Genomic DNA, 19,076 nt, shown 5'->3' with positions numbered 1-19,076 from the left:
ACCTCTAAATGAAAATATGTATTTCAAATCATAAAGCACTGCCATGAAACAACTAATGAATGATGTATCCATTTTTCCTTAGCTGTTATGGCTTTATTTATATTTAACATTGATTGGCTTGACAAACAGTGTAGTCACTTGCATACTTACTGTATTTTAAAGCTGTGAACAGCAGGTAGTCTTCATTTATTGAGTTGATGTTGGGTAATAGAATTGCTACTATGCTGGCTAAGATAATTATTTTATTTACCATTAAAAACCAAACACAGAAATGCAATTTAAACATCTGTGCACATATGCATTCACCAGAATGACATTTCATGTCTATGAGGATACAGTTATGTTAGAATATTGGCTGTATTACATTGGAGCTACCAGGCTAGAATAGCATTTTTCTCTATTGGCTCTCCATAGTTTCTCTAAAATGTCCAAATGAAATATGAAATTGACTGAAATTGACTAAAGTCTCATGACAGTGAATACATATCATTATACTGTACCTTCTTCTAAATATGTGTCAGACTGCCTTAGGCCTGTACCTAATGGGAAACATCACCTGTAAGGTCACATTCAGTTTTCTTCGCAATTTTTCTGCGAGGTTGCTTCAGATTGATTGAAATTAACGTGAGCATGGTTCAATACAGCGCAGTCTCTCAGGTGAATTTTTAAGGATTGTGTCTTCTGCAGTTATGAATACAAATCTTTTTCCTAATATCTTTCAGCAATCATTTTGTGTTCTTAGCTGAGGTGGTGAAACTGTTTCCTGTATTTTCTGTTCCTGTTCCTTCCAGTATTAGCCCTGTGCATTGGGTGCCTGCAGTATATGCCCACTCTGTAGAGTGTGTGATTAAAATAGCCTAAGATGGAGACTGTCAGTTATACGCTGCTCTCTTCTATAGCGACACTGCCAGTGTGATTCACTCCCGACTGGGGGATGATCTTTAATAAAAATGTGCTTCCAGCAATAAAGCTGGGAGTGAGACAGAGAGAGACAGAGGAGAGTCATTTGTTTGGTGGAGATAATTCAGATGGCTGTGACGCCACCTCTTGAACGGACTGTTCCTACCACCACCGGCCCTGAGAGATGAAGGAGCAGTGCGGCACTGAATAAATACATGGCAAACTAATAACAGTCAGGACCAGTAGTCATTCATCACCTTCATGCAATATCCCTGCAGCAAACACCACAGCAAAAAAAAAATCACCACTTCGTCTGGCCTGCAACCACACCTCTCATACTTTGTCAGTTAAACCCCAATTAGAGAAATGTTGTGTTTGTGTGTCGGTCACTTTACTGATAATTTGTTGTGTTTGTCTGGCCTTTGATTTCTGTTCCCTGGGTGTTCCCTCGAACCGGGGGGGGGGGGGGGGGGGGGGGGGATGGTGGCCGGGTTGTCCTTGTGCTCACACGGGCTACATTTGCTCCACAATCTGCAATCTGAGACGAGGGGGTGGGTGGATGGGTGGGCGGCCAGGGTGACAATGCGCTTGCCAAATGCAGGCATCGAACCGCGCAGACACTCAGGCCTGATCTGAATGACGATGAGCTCGGCGTTTAGCACAGAGCTGCGTCCACTCAGTCACCTGTGTCCCGCTGCATCGATAGGCCTCTCACAGCAAGCAAAGCAGTCATTTGCAGTTCACATTCACCTCCTCACTTTCACCTCTCACTCGGAGGCCCCAGTCTCACCAGACGAGGGGAGGGCGGCAGGAGCTTGGCACCTTGCCTGTTTTTCTCCTGTGCCTAAGAAACACCCTAATTTAGGGAGGGCATGCTGTAGAACCACCTTAGAGATGCCCTTTTTTCTCTATACTCCCATCCCTCAAGTATTCTGGCAATATGACTCCTCTGACTACAAGATGTTATATCCTCTTGAATATCAAGGAGATGCAAAAGATGTCATGCTCACAGAAGTCATTAAAAGGGAGGCCAGTATACAGTTCTAGCTTCACGCATAAGAATAAGCTTCTTGTGCAGCAACAATATAATTGCCTCCCTGACCACGATGACACTTTAATGCTGGATGAAAACTGAAGGAGGCAGGGGAAGCACAAACCATATTCAGTGGACATGCGAGGGTTCATTAAACCCTCTGCCAAGGTTAAGGGATAAATGTGTCCTGAGACTGCTTCACTTTCTGTTTAACATTTTTTTTGTCAAAAAAAAAAAATTGTCTCCTTTCGGAAGCCTGCTTCTCAAATTTCTCACCATTCCCTCCATTTTCCTTCCCAGCACCCCGAGCTACAACTACGCCCCAAACCCGGACAAGCACTGGATCATGCGCTACACGGGCCCCATGAAGCCCATCCACATGGAGTTCACCAACATGCTGCAGAGAAAGAGGCTGCAGACCCTGCTCTCTGTGGATGACTGTGTGGAGAGGGTGAGTTCCGTCGCACCCCTTCACCCCGCACACCACCCCTGCCGACCACCCCTTCCCTCAGCACAAGCGGTGCCGTTGTCATGGCGATGCCAGAGAGGCAGTCGAGTGTGAAGATTACTTACCCTAATAAATGTTCGGCTCCTGATTGGGTGGGGGCTGGGGCAAGCTACTGTGAGCAGATTCATTTCCTCACCCCTAAGTGTCTGTAAATCAGAGCCGTTCCGGATGGGCTTCACGCTCTGTCTGTGAGTGAGGGGGACACTTGGCTCTCTCCGATGTCACTGCGGCTATAAGTGCCACTTGGGCTGAATGATGTGCCCGGGCCTTTATTGCACTGTTTGTGACTACACCCCAGGGCCCGTAAATCGGATTCAATTAACTTCCGGTGGGGGGAAAACAAGCTTCACAAAGATAAAATGTTTGCAATAAAAATTGGAATAGTACACATATTTATCAGAGCATCACAGTAGCCGCGATTGTTTGGAGAACCAACAGCAAAATGATGGACCATGACTCACTCTTTGCTCGCTGGACCGGATGATTTTGTTTACCTGGAAGCACATACATGTACGTTGTATTTTGTCAGCTGTATTTTGCAAATTACACTCACAGCTCCTGCAGTTTGGACTCAAACTGTGTCTGAGTAACTTCAATTTTCCAGCGTCATAACTCTGCTGCCTGGAATGGGGGTCATGACAGTTCAACCACTCGTAAAGGCATAGACTGCTCTGAAAACAAATGCAGAACCCTCATGATTAGGTCTCGGCTTGACTTTTCCCTGTGCTGTATATTTTATCCATAATAAGTAAAAGGATTATGGTGGACAAGAATTTATCACTCTAAATCCATGTCTCTCTAAATTGAGATGTTTCTGTAAAAGTGCATATTTCTACTTATTTCATAAGTCCATTATTAGAGCCTTTGGAAAGTTTCTGCGATTTTTCAGTGAACTACTATACTGTGTATGGGTCTGATGTGTCATATGAAAAGTATACAGCCAATTTTCATATGCATTCTAGAATTTCTTAGTGTAAGGTCATGGGTTATGGATTGTATATCCATAATGTCTGTCTTTTTACGGGTCTATAACACATGTGTCGTTGCCTCAGGTTTATAACATGCTGGTGGAGACTGGCGAGCTGGACAACACGTACATCATCTACACGGCAGATCACGGCTACCACATCGGCCAGTTCGGCCTGGTCAAGGGCAAGTCCATGCCCTATGAGTTTGACATCCGTGTGCCATTCTACATACGAGGCCCCAATGTAGAGGCAGGAACCATGTAAGTGTATAATCCTCAGTCTAAACGGTCATTTAAACAGGATGAGAAGCTTTTTGAATTTACAGCTTGAGTTTCATGCTAAATTCCATCCTGTATGTTATTTATTATCTATTAATGCCTAAGCAGCTTTTTTCTTCCTCCTACTTGATCATTTTAAACACCGCCTAATTGTTCCACTCCTTCCCCCATAAAGCTGCACAAATCATCTCCTTGTGTCCATTCCTGAGTCTGTTTTTTACCAAATTTACTGCTTCAGAAACGGTTGAGAGTTCAGCAATTTTGCACTGCAACTGCCACCCCCCTTTCCCAGAAACTGCATTCTTGTCTGCTCAATGTCAGGGTCCGTGCGCACAACTGGAGCATTATCTCAAATCCTCCGAACAGTCACAGGCCTGTCCCACGGGTTCACTCACAGGATTACCACACCACAGAGAGAGAGAGGCCGCAGTCTATTTATAGTCAAACCAAAGGACATCCACATCTGCCGTGTTGCTCGGGGAGGGACTTTTTCTCAATTTGCTTTATTCTTCCACATTTAATGATTTTTTACATTTAATTTAGCAACACACAATTGGGCACGTAAGCTCTGACCTCTCCTGGGACCCAGGATCAGGGTTGGTCATCCAGCCTGATTAAATCGGTACCCTGACCCCACAGCTTTTCCAGGCGCTGAACCTAATTACACCGACTGGGGTCTCAGAACCATGCGAGACACATGAGCACAGATTCTGGTGGCCCCCTGTGTGGTTTTATGTACAGTAATAACATTAACCTTTGGTTAGCGGGGTGTTTCTGCTAACCGTTCACTGGCTAAGAAGATTAGATTATTCGTGAGGTGATTTACAGTTTGGTGTGAAAAGGGCTCCAATGGCAAGTGGAGAATGTCTGTCCCACCAGGCAAGGCAAACTGAGGGTGGGGTAAAGTCAATGGGTTGTGTTTGGTGTTTGGTGAAGGGATTATCTGACTGTAAAATAAATCTACCTCATTGCCACCCCCCCCCCCCCCCCCACACACACACACACAACACCCTTGTCTTGGAAAAAGGCCAGAGTAATCCACACAACCTTGTAAGCTGTTTCTCTCCCTTCTCCCTCTCATCAGATCGCCAAGCTGTGTGTTGATACGTGGCGGCAATAACGGGATGTAGAGGAGGAGTAATGTAGATCAGGCCTGGTAATCTCTGGTTCATTGGAGACAGCTCTGCATTAGGCTCCCTTTCACTGTTTATTTTCCCAGTACTATTAAGGCCTGTCTGTGCAAAGGGAAGCCATCACAATTTGAATTAGAAATAGAAATACCAGAATGCATTACTTTTTCTATTGGAGAAGCTGCTCTATAATTTTAGGCAAAGCAACCAATCCCTGTCTGTATGTAAATTCAGGATGTCATTTTAGACATTATGGATTTGCAGAAGTCATATAAAACTTTTTAAAGTTTTTCTCACTTTTTTTCACTGTGTCTTTAGCATCACCAAATGTACGTTAAGATAGCCTCACCGCAATATCCTCTACACTCACACGGGAGACATATGCAATCTTCTGATGCACTCACTTGCAACCAACTTGTTTTCACATTACAGTCCCACAGTACACCAGAAGACAGTGAACACTGATTGTAGGATAGGTGTATCACTCACTGATATCATTTGATTAACTCATAGGTGTCTAACCAGTCACAAGAAGGTGCTCCAACAAGAATACTCTGGTTAACATAACCCACCCAACCCCAGCAGGGCCAAAGCCAATTATGTTCTGCTACTTATGACTTATGACCTATGACTTCAGGTCACTGTCAGCAAATGACAGTGCCAAGACTCTAACTTGCAATGTTTTGGGCCAGCGTTTAGAGGGAGTGCCTTTACCAACCAATACACTCGAGAGCCCAAACAGAACCTGTGACTAATCTAGTGATTCTGTATCTGTGGCCATTATTCAGCACTTTTGCCAGAGGTCTGTCCTATGGCTGACTCTCAGACCATCACTCCACCACCACCCTTCCACAAGTTGGCCAGAGGTCCCTGTCAATCTCAATAATCTCCTTCAGCCAGTGCTCACTGTCAATCTCTGTAATCTCCCTCGCAGTGGAGCCTGAAAGTTATGTTCCTGGAGACATATATCACCTTTGCAGATAACCCTCCCCTTAGCAGCAAAGCTGCATTTCTCTCTCAGTGCCTCACAACTTGGTGCTCCGTTACCATTCAGTTCTGTTCATTCCTGGCTTGCTTTTGATGAAAGGAGCTGACATCTTGGATTAGATAGGGCAGTTTTTAGTGACCTTGGTTGTCCTCTTTTTTTTTTTTAACCAAACTTCCTTGTTCCCCACAGCAACCCCCACATTGTGCTGAATATCGACCTGGCCCCCACCATCCTGGACATTGCTGGCATGGATATCCCCCCCGACATGGACGGCAAGTCCATCCTGAAGCTGCTGGACACAGAGAAGCCTGTCAACAGGTACAAACACAAATGGCCAAATGACACATTATCTGGCTGTATCCAGGGCCAATACTGACAATGTGTAGGGGCCAGTCTCCGATGATGTTATGACAAGGGCTCGCCCTAACATTCATGGACATGAACATTGAAGCTTTTAAGGCTTTATATTGTTCCCTCATACTTTGAGAACTATGGCACTGAATAAAAGATCAGATTGGCTTGGATTTGCGTTGCCATGGCACCTACTGAAATTACTTCCCCGGCAATACTGTTCCTCCTGCCTGGATATTGCTTTCATTAAGAACAAACATTGAATAATCCTCTCCATCTCCCCAAGACGCCTCGACATTGGCGCGCGTAGTAATACTGTAGAGCGCTCAGAGGATTTTACCGGAGATGTGAGCGTGTGAACGGGAGGCTGGAGAAAACGGAAACTTTCCAATATGGAGACCTCTCTTAGCACTCTTGAATGTAATAAGAAATAAATTGTCTTGGCTGGCTGTGAAATTGGCTGGGGGGGGGGGGGGGGGGAGGTGGTTGGGGGGGGGTTAGAGAGGCGGCAATGGTCTGAGGGAAGCGAGGGTCTGTTCCCTGGCGGTTCTGTCCCTCTGTCTCCTTGATGGGCGGCATGCTCGCTGCTATCGGCTCCTAACTGAGATTTGAGAGACAGAGCCTTAGCCGATCAATACCTCATATACGTACGCCGCTCTGGAAAGGTCAGCAGACTCATGGTAGTTTTTTGTTTGTTTGTTTTTTTTTTATAACCTCTGCAATTTAATGCACTTGGCACTTTGGCTTCTGTTCATTTGAAATGAACTTGGGTGTGCAGTCTCATTGTGTTGCTGTTGTGGAATGGTATAGCGCAACACCAGCGGTGCTGTTTGGATGTGCTGCACTGCAGCGTGATTAACTTTGTCAAGCACCATGACGTCTTTTGTCCTTTAATGGCAGGTTCCAGTTTAACAAGAAGGGGAAAGTATGGAGAGACTCTTTCCTGGTAGAGAGAGGGTAAGTCGTAAAAAATAATTGTGCATTTACAATGTGTCTGTTTGTCAGGCTTGAAAAAACAGGAAATATTATGGTCCATTAACTATATTGCAGGGCTAAGCCTTTTATCTCCTGTAACGGTTTTGCACAGCAGGGAGTGGTTCCCATCCACCACTAGTTTCTCAAAAAATAGTTTGCATCACAATACCAGGAACCCCACTCTGTTCGAAAGGTTTTCTCATTCAGATCGATTGGAAAAACCGCCATCAGACTACATATTGCTGAACATACAGCACAACACATACACACATACATGATCTCCCAGGTACTGGGCAATCAGATACAGAAGGTACTGAGATAGATACACTAATAAAGAAGAAATACCAGTACGCTGGTATTTGGGATCTGGGAATATGGGTACTTTATTGGAACTACTGCATTGGGGGGTACTACTCCTTTATCAGTTAAATCAGTGTGTCTGGACATGTCCTGTAGATTACAATGGGTCATTGTGGCATGTCTCATGTCTTGCAGGAAGTTGCTGCACAAGCGGGATGATGGGAAGGAGGTGGCTCAGGAAGAGAACTTCCTACCCAAGTACCAGCGTGTGAAGGATTTGTGTCAGCGTGCTGAGTACCAAACACCCTGCGAACAGCTGGGACAGGTACATACGCTTACACATGCTTACACATGCTTACACATACACAAACACTTACATACATATGTGTGTGTGTGTATTCACATCTTATCCCTGCATCTGTTCAGCATTTTATCTTGTATTATAAAATGCACTTCTTCGTATTTTAACAGCCTGTTATTGAATTATATAGTCCAGTGGAATTGGCATGCTTTAAATATCACACTATCAGCACTGAATTGGACTGAAATCCAACATTCGACCCATATTCTCTGTTTGCATGATCACTGGGTGGTAAAAGGAAATTGATTTTCTCTAATTGGAGTCAGGGACAGTAGCTTCAAGGGGAGTTTCTAGCATTCGGGACATGCATTCAGGTGTCTTTGCAGGTTTGATAAGAGAGATGTTTGAGGTGAGTATGGGGAGGTATGCAGGTACACCGTGTCTCAGAACTCTTTCTAATGGCAGAGAGAATCAGAAACTTCTGTGCCAAACCCATGAAGAGTACTGTTCTCACTAATGAGGGGGAACAAGAAACAGCTCTTTTCCCTTGAGTTCAAACATCTATCAACTTGAACATTTAAATTTCTCTTAACTAAAATCCACCACCTAGACCTCTTAAGGCTGTCAGAATGAAGGCAAATCGACCTTTCTCTCTCCCCCTCTTTGATCCTCGGCTTTAATCAATTACCTATTTTTTCTGTTGTTAATCACAGTTGTACTCCTTTTGTGAAAGAAAATCAGCCTCAGAATCAGAGGCTTTCACGTTAATGCAGTAAACAAAAGTAAAGAAAGGATGTCAGAAAATAATCTTCTACCAGACAGGACAGAATCGATGCAAAGGGAAAGAGTGTCTGGTACTGGCTGCAGATCATTTTCAGACAATTGGAGAGAAGGAGACAGAAAGTTAGAACGCAAGTCTGGCAGGGGATGAGCAGGGGAGAGAGAGAGAGAGGGCCAGAGAGAAAGAGAGCCGGGTGTTGAGTGAGCGAGCATGGCTGATGGAGACTGTGAAGTCAGGCCAAGCGTGTTTCGGAGAGCCTCCTCGTTCCCACTGACCCGCAGAGATTCCAGCAATTAGTTTCACCCGCTCCCCGACCCAGGCGGTGCCCGCTCTCCTCTCCTCAGCCGTCGGCTGAGAGGCGAACAGGTGTCACCGCTCATTGTGACTGATGCGGGATGAGGGATTCGAAAAACCTGGAGCTGAGCTCTTGAGTGCATTTGAGTCAAAGGCCTCCCTTTGCCAGGTGACTTACTTCAGCCACGGTGACAGTACAAATGTATTTCTGTACAATATGCTGAATGTGATCTTTTCAAGTAAAGATATCTAATCTTCTGCTTACCACCATACCGTTGATACCACTAATGAACACTAATGAGAATATATCATTTTGAAAATATAAAATGGTTGGTTGTGATGAGGTGGATAATAATGTCTTGCATTTTTCACAGAAAAAAAGTAACTTATCCAATTCACCATGCATATGAGTGACACAAAGTGGTATTTTGCTCTGGAAGGCTCACCATAAGTTGTGGCAAAGCAGTAATGATCTAGTCAATTACCACTGAGGATGATTTGAATACAGCCTAAACACTGGGGTTAAGACTTACATTAATTGTCATGGCATCAAGATCACAGCGCAATGTGTCATTCCAAGGACCTACAGCACAGTGTCACTGCTACCATTGATTTGCATTGATTTGGTCCAGATCAAAGAGTGCCCCCTACTGATCCAGTAACATCACCTGCTACGGCATCCTGGTCGCTGGCCTGGCTCAAATAGCGCTTAGCTCTTGCAGTGAACAGTGATTTGTGACTTACAATCAGGAGACTCTTGCTCTACAGATCTCTATTAGTCTTTCTTCACTGTAGGGCAAAACATGCGGAATTAATTACTGGCAATGTAAGTCTTTCCGGGTGTGATTAAAAGATCTGTAGTTAAAAGCGTAATTAGAGAGCTTCTGCAGATGCACCCTCTATCACATGGTAATTTGCTGAACCGTTCAAGGAAATACGACTAATGAGTTGATTCAGGCGTTAACTCAGTGAAAGACTCAAATTCTCACCTATATACTTCTTAGATTCAGTTTTCTTTTCAAATAAAAACATTAGTAAACAAGTATTCTCACCTACAGAAGGCTTCGTTCTATAGAAAAGGTTAGGGGGTTGTAATGCAAACAAGTGTGTGTGTGTGTATGTCTGTGTGTATTGTATGTCTATATGTGGAAATGACCTTTCTCTCTCTCTCTCTCTCTGATTGTCCCTATCCCTCCCTCCCTCCATCTCGCTCCCCCCCCCCCTCCCCCCCGCCCTCTCTCCCCGTAGAAGTGGCAGTGTGTGGAGGATGCAACCGGGAAGCTGCGCCTCTACAAGTGTAAGGGCATGGCCAGCCTCTCCGCCACACGCAAGCAGGGCCTGCCCAGCATCAAGTCCAAGTTCTACGGGCGCAACGCGGACCCGGATGGCTGCGACTGCAGCTACCCCAGCTTCCGAATGAGCCCCTTCAAGAAGAAGAAGCTGTTTTCCAAGAAGAGTGAGTGAGCGGAGCACCTGCACTCCCTGTAGGCATCCAGCTGCAAAGAGCCGCCGCGACCCTCTCTGGTCCAGACCCTGGCCGCTATCTCCCTGTTCCATCTACACTGCCCCATTTTTCTATTCATAAATCTTTTCAATACTGTACACAATTTTTTAATGAAAATAATCATAATGCAGGGGGGATCAGACAGGGCCTCTGTGGAAACTGCTTGTAGCCACCGTCTGCTCCAAGGTCAGCGGTACAGATCAGTCGCTGAGGATTTGTGGTCTTTGTTCTTTTATAAATCTGATTAATCCTCCCGCTAACAACGTTAAAGTAATGCTCTCAATGTTCTCTGTCTCCTTTGTATTGTTGATCTCCAAACCCATGTCTGATTTGTGCCAAGATCATATGACTGGGCTGCTCTTGCAAACACTGTCTTTCTGTCTTCCTGCAACATGATACTTAACAAATTACAGGTAGCAAATTAAACCAATGGCAGCCGCAAGCAGACAGAGTTGCAGTCAGGCAGGAGGGAAAGCATAATGTCCATTGCGCACTTTTCATTGGCTTGCTGAAAAGACTGCTTAAGAACACACTTCAGGAAAAAGGATAATCTGAACACTGTTCTCTCTGACCGTGACCATGAATCTCAGATCTTATTTATAGAGATTTAAAGATATTTGTTTCACCTGGAATGGAGGACAAGTACCAGAGCCAATAACTACAAGTGCAAATCTTTATCACCACCTAGTGGAGAACAAGGAAAATACACTGGAATATTACGAATAAAGTACCTATCCTTGTCATAAAAGTAATGGCAGTAGGTAGTAAAAGAGTAATGGAGCTCATAAGCTATGAATACGTTTTCTTGTAGATAGTGTTGACTTAACACTCTCCTCCCTGAAACTCTGGCAGAGCTGAAGTCCAGTAAGAGCTACTCACGGAACCGCTCATCCCGCTCGGTCTCCCTGGAGATGGACGGGGACCTGTATGCTGTGGACCTGGAGGATGGGTACCAGCCTGTGGCCCCCAGGAACCTTAGCCAGGTCAGAGAAACAGTACTGGGGTCTAGGGATGAAGAGGACGATGACTTCAGTGGCATGGGAGTGACCGTCAGCCCCAAAACCAGTATTAACAGCCTCATCGTGCCCTCCTCCATCAAAGTCACCCACAGGTGAGAGAGATTGTGTGTGCGGGTGTGTGTCTGCATGCATGCACAGCAATATATGTGTGTGTAATTATACAGTGAGGCTGTGGTATCTCTTATCCCAGAGAATTTCTACCAGTGTAACACAGATATGTATCAAGATCATGCTCCCTCTCACCTCAAGAGGGATCTCTTTGCGCAGTACATGACTGATGTATCCGTTAGCAGCACGGCTGCTGAGCAGTGCTGTTGTTCTGTTCTCCTCAGGTGCTCCATCCTGGCCAATGACACGGTCAAGTGTGATATGGGGCTGTACAAGTCACTGCAGGCGTGGAAGGACCACAAACTGCACATTGACCATGAGGTGGGGGATTCACTGCTGGACTTCTCATGCATATCTAAAGTGTATTCATGCTTGCAAAGAGCACAGTTACAACTTTTAAGAGATTTATGTCATTAATATTTCTTCTGCAGGGGTCTAACCTAATCCCTAATTTAATAATGTTCGCTTATATTACCAGAATATGTGTCATTGCAGTAGCAGTGTGGTGTAGTGTTTAGTAAGGTAGTCCTGACACAAGAATAAAGATCGTAATTCTGGGTGTGGCACAGGTGTTTTACCCTTCAACAGTGTACAAGCCGGAATTATTTTACTATACTTACTATATCTAGCTGTGCATATCTTTTATGTTATCATGGATATGGGCATCTGCAAACCAGCTAAGTTATATTAATGTTATCATGATTAAAAGTGCCACTCCTATATATTTTTCTCCATTTTCTCATTGTTTTTATCATATATTATCATAGATTCATTACTAAATTGACATTTACTGCCTATATTTTATATTATTATTACATGTATTACAGGTTCATTATAGCACTTTTCCATGAATCTATGATGCGTGTGTGTTTGTGTAGATCGAAACCTTGCAGACGAAGATAAAGAACCTACGTGAGGTCAGAGGTCACCTGAAGAGGGCGCGGCCTGAGGAGTGTGACTGTAACAGATACATGTGAGTGTGCAGTACCACACCACCAGAGCTGTGGTGGAACTTTCAGAACCACCCCACTCATTAACGGAATGATGGAATTCACTCTACCACACTGTGTCTGTGAAGCTTCAAAAGTCAACTCTCCACACTGTCACGTCAAGACACTGATGTTCAATAGGTCACTCTGCTGTTGTACCACAACTCGTAAAAGGCTGACAGGATAGTGGTTTTTTGTCTGGATCTAAATTTCAACTTTAATTTAATATTGAACAGCATATGCCAGTTCAATAACGGGGGAACAGTGTACCATACTATTCAGATGTTCAGTAAGGGTAAACACCAGTGTGGGGAAACAATCAACATAGTGGTAAGGTATTGCAAAGCTTACATCTCCTCCCTGTGGCTTCCAATGGTAGTACAGTTTCAAAGTCAAACACCAGCTTTTTGAAAAACAAAGCTTATTGCATTAAAAGATTCTTGATTTACTACATCAAAACTTATATATCAACACACAGACAATGTAGATTGTGGACAGTCAGCAGTGTATCAGTGGCTCACAATGACTCAGCTTTCTCTGACTACTGTGGACACCCTCCACCCTGTGAACACACCCCTGATCCTGTTATGACATCACTTGCCACAACACTGTGTGTTCCTTTGTTTCAGGTACCAATCTAAACACAAGGGGAAGCTCAGACACAAAGGAAGCAGTATCCACCCTTTCAGGTAGGTGTGTGTGTGTGTGTGTGTGTGTGTGTGTGAACATGCATCTTTATATATCTAAATGTGTCTGTGTATGAACAGCCTGTGATGCTGAAATATGAATGCCCAGCTGTCCATTTCTGAACAGGAAAATGCTGGACAAGGACAAGAAACAGTGGCTTCTGAAGGAGCAGAAACGCAGGAAGAAGCTGCGCAAGCTGCTGAAGAGACTGCGCAACAATGACACCTGCAGCATGCCCGGCCTCACCTGCTTCACCCACGACAACCAGCACTGGCAGACCGCCCCCTTCTGGACAAGTAAGGCACTGCAGCTCTGTGGCCAGCCTTCACCTGCATGCTCACGTTTCTTTCGTACTCTCACTCTCTTTGTAAGTCACTCTGCTCAGTATCTGAATGTGGATGTAAACGCTGATGGAGCGTGTACTCTGACATGCCAGCCTGACAGGAGAGTTATGTGTGCTCCTCACACAGTTTTCTCTCCTCCACCCCCCAGTGGGTCCGTTCTGTGCCTGCACCAGCGCCAACAACAACACTTACTGGTGCATGAGGACCATCAATGAGACGCACAACTTCCTGTTCTGCGAGTTTGCCACTGGGTTCCTGGAGTATTTTGACCTCAACACTGATCCCTACCAGGTACATTCTGTTTGCTTATTTCTCTGTTATCTATTTGTGTTTTCAGTTCTCATATCCAAGGAAATTTACAGAACATAATACAAGCACAAACACAAGTGCAAAAAATACAAAACACAACTTAAATTCAAAACACAATTTTCAAGTACACAGCACAGCTTTGAGTTGGGTACCCAAAAAACATAACTGCAGATGAGAATGGAGTTCCATCTAAAAGTCCATAATCATATACTTTCTGGTAACACTGAATCCTAATCAGTCCACTTTTCCTGCAAGACTAGCCCTTACATATCAGAGCATGTGTTGATTGTTCGTGAGCATATTACCTTTTTTAAAATATGGAAAGAGCACCAGTCTGACACTGGCAATAATTGCTGATGTCTCTAATTCTCTGCAGTAGTCTACCTGAAACATGTACATTAACATGTCCAACTCATGGTTAGTATCCATCAGTTCTCTGCCCTAATACATTCATGTTAAAGGCAGATGAGATTGACCATGACCATTATTTCAGATATTAGGATCTTAATGATACGCTCAAAGTGAGGTACCTTTGAGGTAAATCTCTTTCTCCTCACTAACCATCACTTAGGATAGGGTCACTGTTCCCTGTCTCTGCTAGCAGTGTCTGAGACTCTTCTCTGTTTGCAGCTGATGAATGCAGTGAACACACTGGACCGCCATGTTCTCAACCAGCTGCACGTTCAGCTGATGGAGCTGCGTAGCTGCAAGGGCCACAAGCAGTGTAATCCCCGCATTCGCAACCTGGAGATCGGTGAGTCTGACATCTGACACACACATACATACACACATGCGCACGCACACATACAAACACACACACACAGATATATGCACAAAATGACACATCGAAGCACACAAACACACACGCATACGCACACGCACACATAGTCACAGCATGCAAACAGTCAAACAGACAATCACTTACAGTTACATACACAAAATCACACATCCAAGTACGCAAACACAATCATACACACACACTTACACATGAAAGCACATAACACATACACAGATTCACACATCCGAATGCCCAAATAAACACACATTCTTACTCAAACAAGCACACACTCATACACCCCACAGTAAATCCACAGCTGCAACCTGGAGACTGGTGATCACACACACACTCACACACTGAAACGCATGCAGCAGGTGGTCACAGGTCCAGTGGTACTGTAGGAAGTCTGAAGTCTGAGTCTGTTCGGCATCCCATCATCGCCATCCTCACGAGTCACCAGGCCAAAGCCCCGCCTCGCTTTCTGTTCCCTTTGTTTTTTCAGTCACTACGTTTCCTGTGATTAATGAGCTCTTTAAATACATTACCTTATTAGATTAAATAGAAAATAACACATGTTATTTACGTGTGGAAAATGTGAAATATTCCAGGTTTATAATGGCAGAATATGGTAATTAGGTTCTGAACCACTTTGACAAATAATAATTCTAGTCTAAATTAAAATTAATTGATAACTGATGATAGTATTAATCATTGATTTATTGTTACTTAAACTTAATTTCATTTACTCTTGAACAGTTTTACAAAAATGTCCTACAGGACTAGTAAGGATCAGATGCAAATTGGCCAGAATCCCATACAAACTGAGCAAATTGGCCTGTCCCATAGGACATTTTTGTAAGGACCAGTTTCAATCTAACTGCAATGAGCTTTGCCCTTAAAATTGAGTAATGAATTAAAGCAGACATATCTGTTTCACAGTACGCACACAGTATCATCAATCAGGTGATTGCCCTGATCTGTGCAAAATGTCACACAGGGATTGAAAGAATGTAATGCTTACTAAAATTTACTCAGAATTATAAACATCATGCATTGCAGTGAGTTTGCATCTGGCCATAAGGACACTAAGGCTGGAATTGGGACTGTGCCTTAATGTAATACCTTTGTGTTTCTATTTTCTAACTGATGGTATTGTCTCTTCTTCAGGAGGTAAAGAGCGAAGCAGCTTTGATGAATACAGGTATCTTTGCTCATTAAATTAAACTTCACTCTGCACTGCCAGTGTTACCACTAAACCCTTGCCAATGGTACTGATTGGCTGAACTAGAAAATGTATTTTAAAAATCAATTCACAGATTTTGTATTTATTCAAACACACTGCATTTACAAGCATAACTCTTACTTGAACACAAAAAAGTTTCTATGTGCTGCTTTGGAAGCAGTTGTTTCCTGTCTTTTCTGCATCTTGCATGATTTCTCGCTGTTGAAAATATTGCTCAGGGCTTTTAACAGGGGGTTACTCTACCTGTGAGCAGCTTCTCTCTTTTTCGCTTGAGGGGGCGGCGTAACGGTTTGTCTTATTGTTGCTTGTACATCAGGCAGTTTCATCGTCGAAAGTGGCCAAAAGTGAAGAAGCCCACCTCCAAATCGCTGTGAGTTTGGACTCCATCCACTCCTCGCGCACCGCTGCCAGCCACCCGTTCCTTTAACTTGCCTTTTCTTTTTACTCGGCGGTGTTGGTTAGCTGCATGCTACATCTGGCCAGTTCACAATAACCATTCTCTGTTGTTTTCCCCTCTGCATGAAGCTAATGGATCATGTGGATTAGTGCTGTCGTTCACATTTCAGCCATGCCTCTCTGTTCAGTTCTCACGCGCCGAAGGGGGGGGAACCAGCCCCCCCCTTTGCCTCAAATCACTTTTCTTTTCCTCTTCTCTCCATGTGCCTTGTGTTTTTTCAGATCACTTACTTTTCTTTCATTAACTTTGGCTGGCGTTAGATATTCCACCATCAGTTCTATACCCATATAAAGGATGAACAATGCCAATATAGTGTCCAGTGTTCTAAATAGGGCAGTTTCACAAAACCTTAGTGGAATGGATTTTCCATTGGGGTTTAGGACAATGTGCACAGGACATTATGGGCGTGTGAAGGTGAAAGCTTGGGAAACTCCTAACCCATGAGAATCATGTCCTTCTCTGTGTTTTGTGGTTATTTCTCATCAGAGGACAGATTTGGGAAGGATGGGAGGGCTAGGGCCCTGGTGCCCCTCCACCTGGACCTTCCCGGGGAGACCAACTGGTTAGAACTTGAAACCTTGTACAGACTTGACGAGCACGCCTATGATCTCAAACTCGACTTCAACGTGAGCCTGGAGGACTGGATCAACTTTGGAGGGGCCGTGGACAGGATGTTTGCACTGCTGGGCAACTTCAACCACCCCGACAGGCGCCAGCGCGCCCACCAGGGAGGGGAGGGAGGGGAAGGAGGGGGCCACACCCTGGTGTCCTCCACCAGCCAGTCGGCCTCCGCCATCTACCTGACCACCCTGGCCACGCCCGCCCTCCTGCTGCGGGAGGCCGGGGCGGAGGCCCTGCGAGACGCTCTGGGGCTGAGCCAGGAGGCACCCTCCCCTTCCCCCTCCTCCCCGGCCTTCCCCGGTGAGGAGGGCAGCGGGGACTGGGCCCTCTCCCTCTCCCTCCTCAACGAGCTGCTGGAGGACGGCCAGCTCAGCCTGGAGGAGGACGAGGAGGAGGATGAGGCGGACCCTCGGAGGGGACAGCCGGCCCGCCGGAGGACAAACAGCATTCCCTGCGACTGCAGCGACTTTGCCCGGGACGAGACGTTCGGGGCAGCCATTTGAACCCCCACTCCTCACCCATATGGGTAATTCATCCCCAAATAAAGCAGAGGAAACAGAGCACCGTAAGCTCTGTGGCTCTGCAACCTGGCAACGTGACACAGATCGGACATCACTGCCCTGAACTCGCACCTTCATCCTCCTCATCACAACACCCTTCTCGAAACTGACCGAGCTCCACAGTGACAGCACGGTTTCCTCTCCCATAGCCACCAATGTCCACTGTCCCAGGGAAGCGTTTTACTGCTAGCAACACCCTCTATAATTTGGAGAAATGTGAAAGAGACTTCACCAGGAGATCATCAAGGCTTCAAATGCAGCACATGCTATTGTTATACAGGACATGTCGGGGTTGGGGAAGGGGGGGACAAAAAAAACACAAGTTTGTTTTTGATATTTGTCAGATTACGCGGTAAATTTTTTGTATCGTGTTCATACTTGATTTCACCTTTTTCTATTATCTGTGTGGCAACCTCTGTTTTCCTCAGCATCTCTCTGTAGTATAATTGGCACATTGATTATACAGATTTCTGGTCTGGCCTCAGGCTTTGAGCTGAGGCCCTGAAACTAATGGCAAGCTGCCCTACACTGGTAAAAGTACAAGCTCATCCCACTGTATGATGATGAATCCCACGACCCATACAGTGGTACATGCATCCTCTACCAACACTCCCTAAAACACGGCCCAATCAGAGCTTGAGGGGAAGCATTTCTCCTTCAATGCCATCCCTAATGCTGGGTTTGGGCTGGTGTGGCATTAAGTCGTTCAACATATTTAAACATTCTTTTCACTGTGCCATTGTGCCATCTGTTTTCAGTGTTGCAATTTATTTCACAACCACCTTTTTTGTAAAAGACTTGGTTTTCACTCTCTCAAAGTACCGTGTCGGGATTTTACTTTTTTTACTGTCTGTGTGTTTGATGGTCTGTCAATGAACCGAATAAAAAGTGCTCATATCCAAGTTTCCCAGCCAGTAGGCACTACTCACGCAGCAACAGCGGACTGGGTGACGCACTCGAAGACCATGTCTGGTTCTTTTTAACACAGAGCAGGCTGGCTGAGGCCAAGTAACAAGCCTGGCCAGGTCCGATCTCGCTGTTTCATCTGCGAGCTTGTCCTAAGCACACCGACAATGCCAAAGGTTGAAGCAGACGTCTGGAGTGAGGCCTGTCGCAGCCCCCAGGGGCTCCCTTTCTACGAGCACAGCCTTGTGACCCCCAGGTCACAAGGAGAGCATCTCCATCAGATTCACTCTGTCACACAAACACACAGGACACTTTTGTTTCTTTACGGTTCATTCTCAGAAAGAGGACCTCTGTTTCCACGGACAACATGCTGTAATTGCATTAGTCAATTTCATATTATGTGCGTCTTTTCCGTAGAAAAAAAGAAGAAAAAGTGTATTTAACAAATGTCACATTCTTTTTAACGTTAGATTGCTGTTCCTGGTTATTTGTTCTCGCTATACATGGTGCTATGACAGTCTGAACAAATATATTAAATTGCTGTATGTATTTGAATGTATGTTTTGCAATTAATGTAAATGTTAAAGTATATTTTATAATACACAAAAGAGGCTAAATGACTTATCCAACAATGTGTTCTGTATCATGGATATTACAATATTTTACAACTATAGCATTGCCTTATGATTTTTATAGCTTCCCCTTTGGTCGTAAGGCACTTCCTAAATTAACAGCCTTTTTCTG

The 19,076-nt window shown here is 44.8% G+C and overlaps 1 protein-coding gene across 3 annotated transcripts in view; it reads left to right on the top strand.

Moving 5' to 3' along the window:
• sulf2b (sulfatase 2b) overlaps positions 1 to 16,841 on the top strand; it is a 113,580-nt gene extending 96,739 nt beyond the window's left edge. For 2 of the 3 annotated variants that reach the window (XM_036533485.1, XM_036533486.1), the window contains 16 exons: positions 2,234 to 2,384; positions 3,494 to 3,669; positions 5,995 to 6,123; positions 7,057 to 7,113; positions 7,627 to 7,756; positions 10,056 to 10,263; positions 11,164 to 11,422; positions 11,663 to 11,759; positions 12,317 to 12,411; positions 13,057 to 13,116; positions 13,241 to 13,410; positions 13,607 to 13,749; positions 14,398 to 14,521; positions 15,713 to 15,746; positions 16,105 to 16,158; positions 16,732 to 16,841. In XM_036533485.1, coding sequence (XP_036389378.1) covers positions 2,234 to 2,384; positions 3,494 to 3,669; positions 5,995 to 6,123; positions 7,057 to 7,113; positions 7,627 to 7,756; positions 10,056 to 10,263; positions 11,164 to 11,422; positions 11,663 to 11,759; positions 12,317 to 12,411; positions 13,057 to 13,116; positions 13,241 to 13,410; positions 13,607 to 13,749; positions 14,398 to 14,521; positions 15,713 to 15,746; positions 16,105 to 16,158; positions 16,732 to 16,762 — 1,918 coding nt within the window. In that variant the 3' untranslated portion in view covers positions 16,763 to 16,841. The remainder of the gene's footprint in view (positions 1 to 2,233; positions 2,385 to 3,493; positions 3,670 to 5,994; positions 6,124 to 7,056; positions 7,114 to 7,626; positions 7,757 to 10,055; positions 10,264 to 11,163; positions 11,423 to 11,662; positions 11,760 to 12,316; positions 12,412 to 13,056; positions 13,117 to 13,240; positions 13,411 to 13,606; positions 13,750 to 14,397; positions 14,522 to 15,712; positions 15,747 to 16,104; positions 16,159 to 16,731) is intronic. The other variant, XM_036533487.1, reaches the window with a different exon arrangement.
• Positions 16,842 to 19,076: the final 2,235 nt, after the last annotated feature.

The sequence above is a fragment of the Megalops cyprinoides genome, chromosome 7, assembly GCF_013368585.1.
Source record: "Megalops cyprinoides isolate fMegCyp1 chromosome 7, fMegCyp1.pri, whole genome shotgun sequence".
NCBI classification, from domain to species: Eukaryota; Metazoa; Chordata; class Actinopteri; order Elopiformes; family Megalopidae; genus Megalops; species Megalops cyprinoides.
Note: the sequence above shows the minus strand (reverse complement) of the source record. Positions and strands in the feature narration are given on the sequence as shown.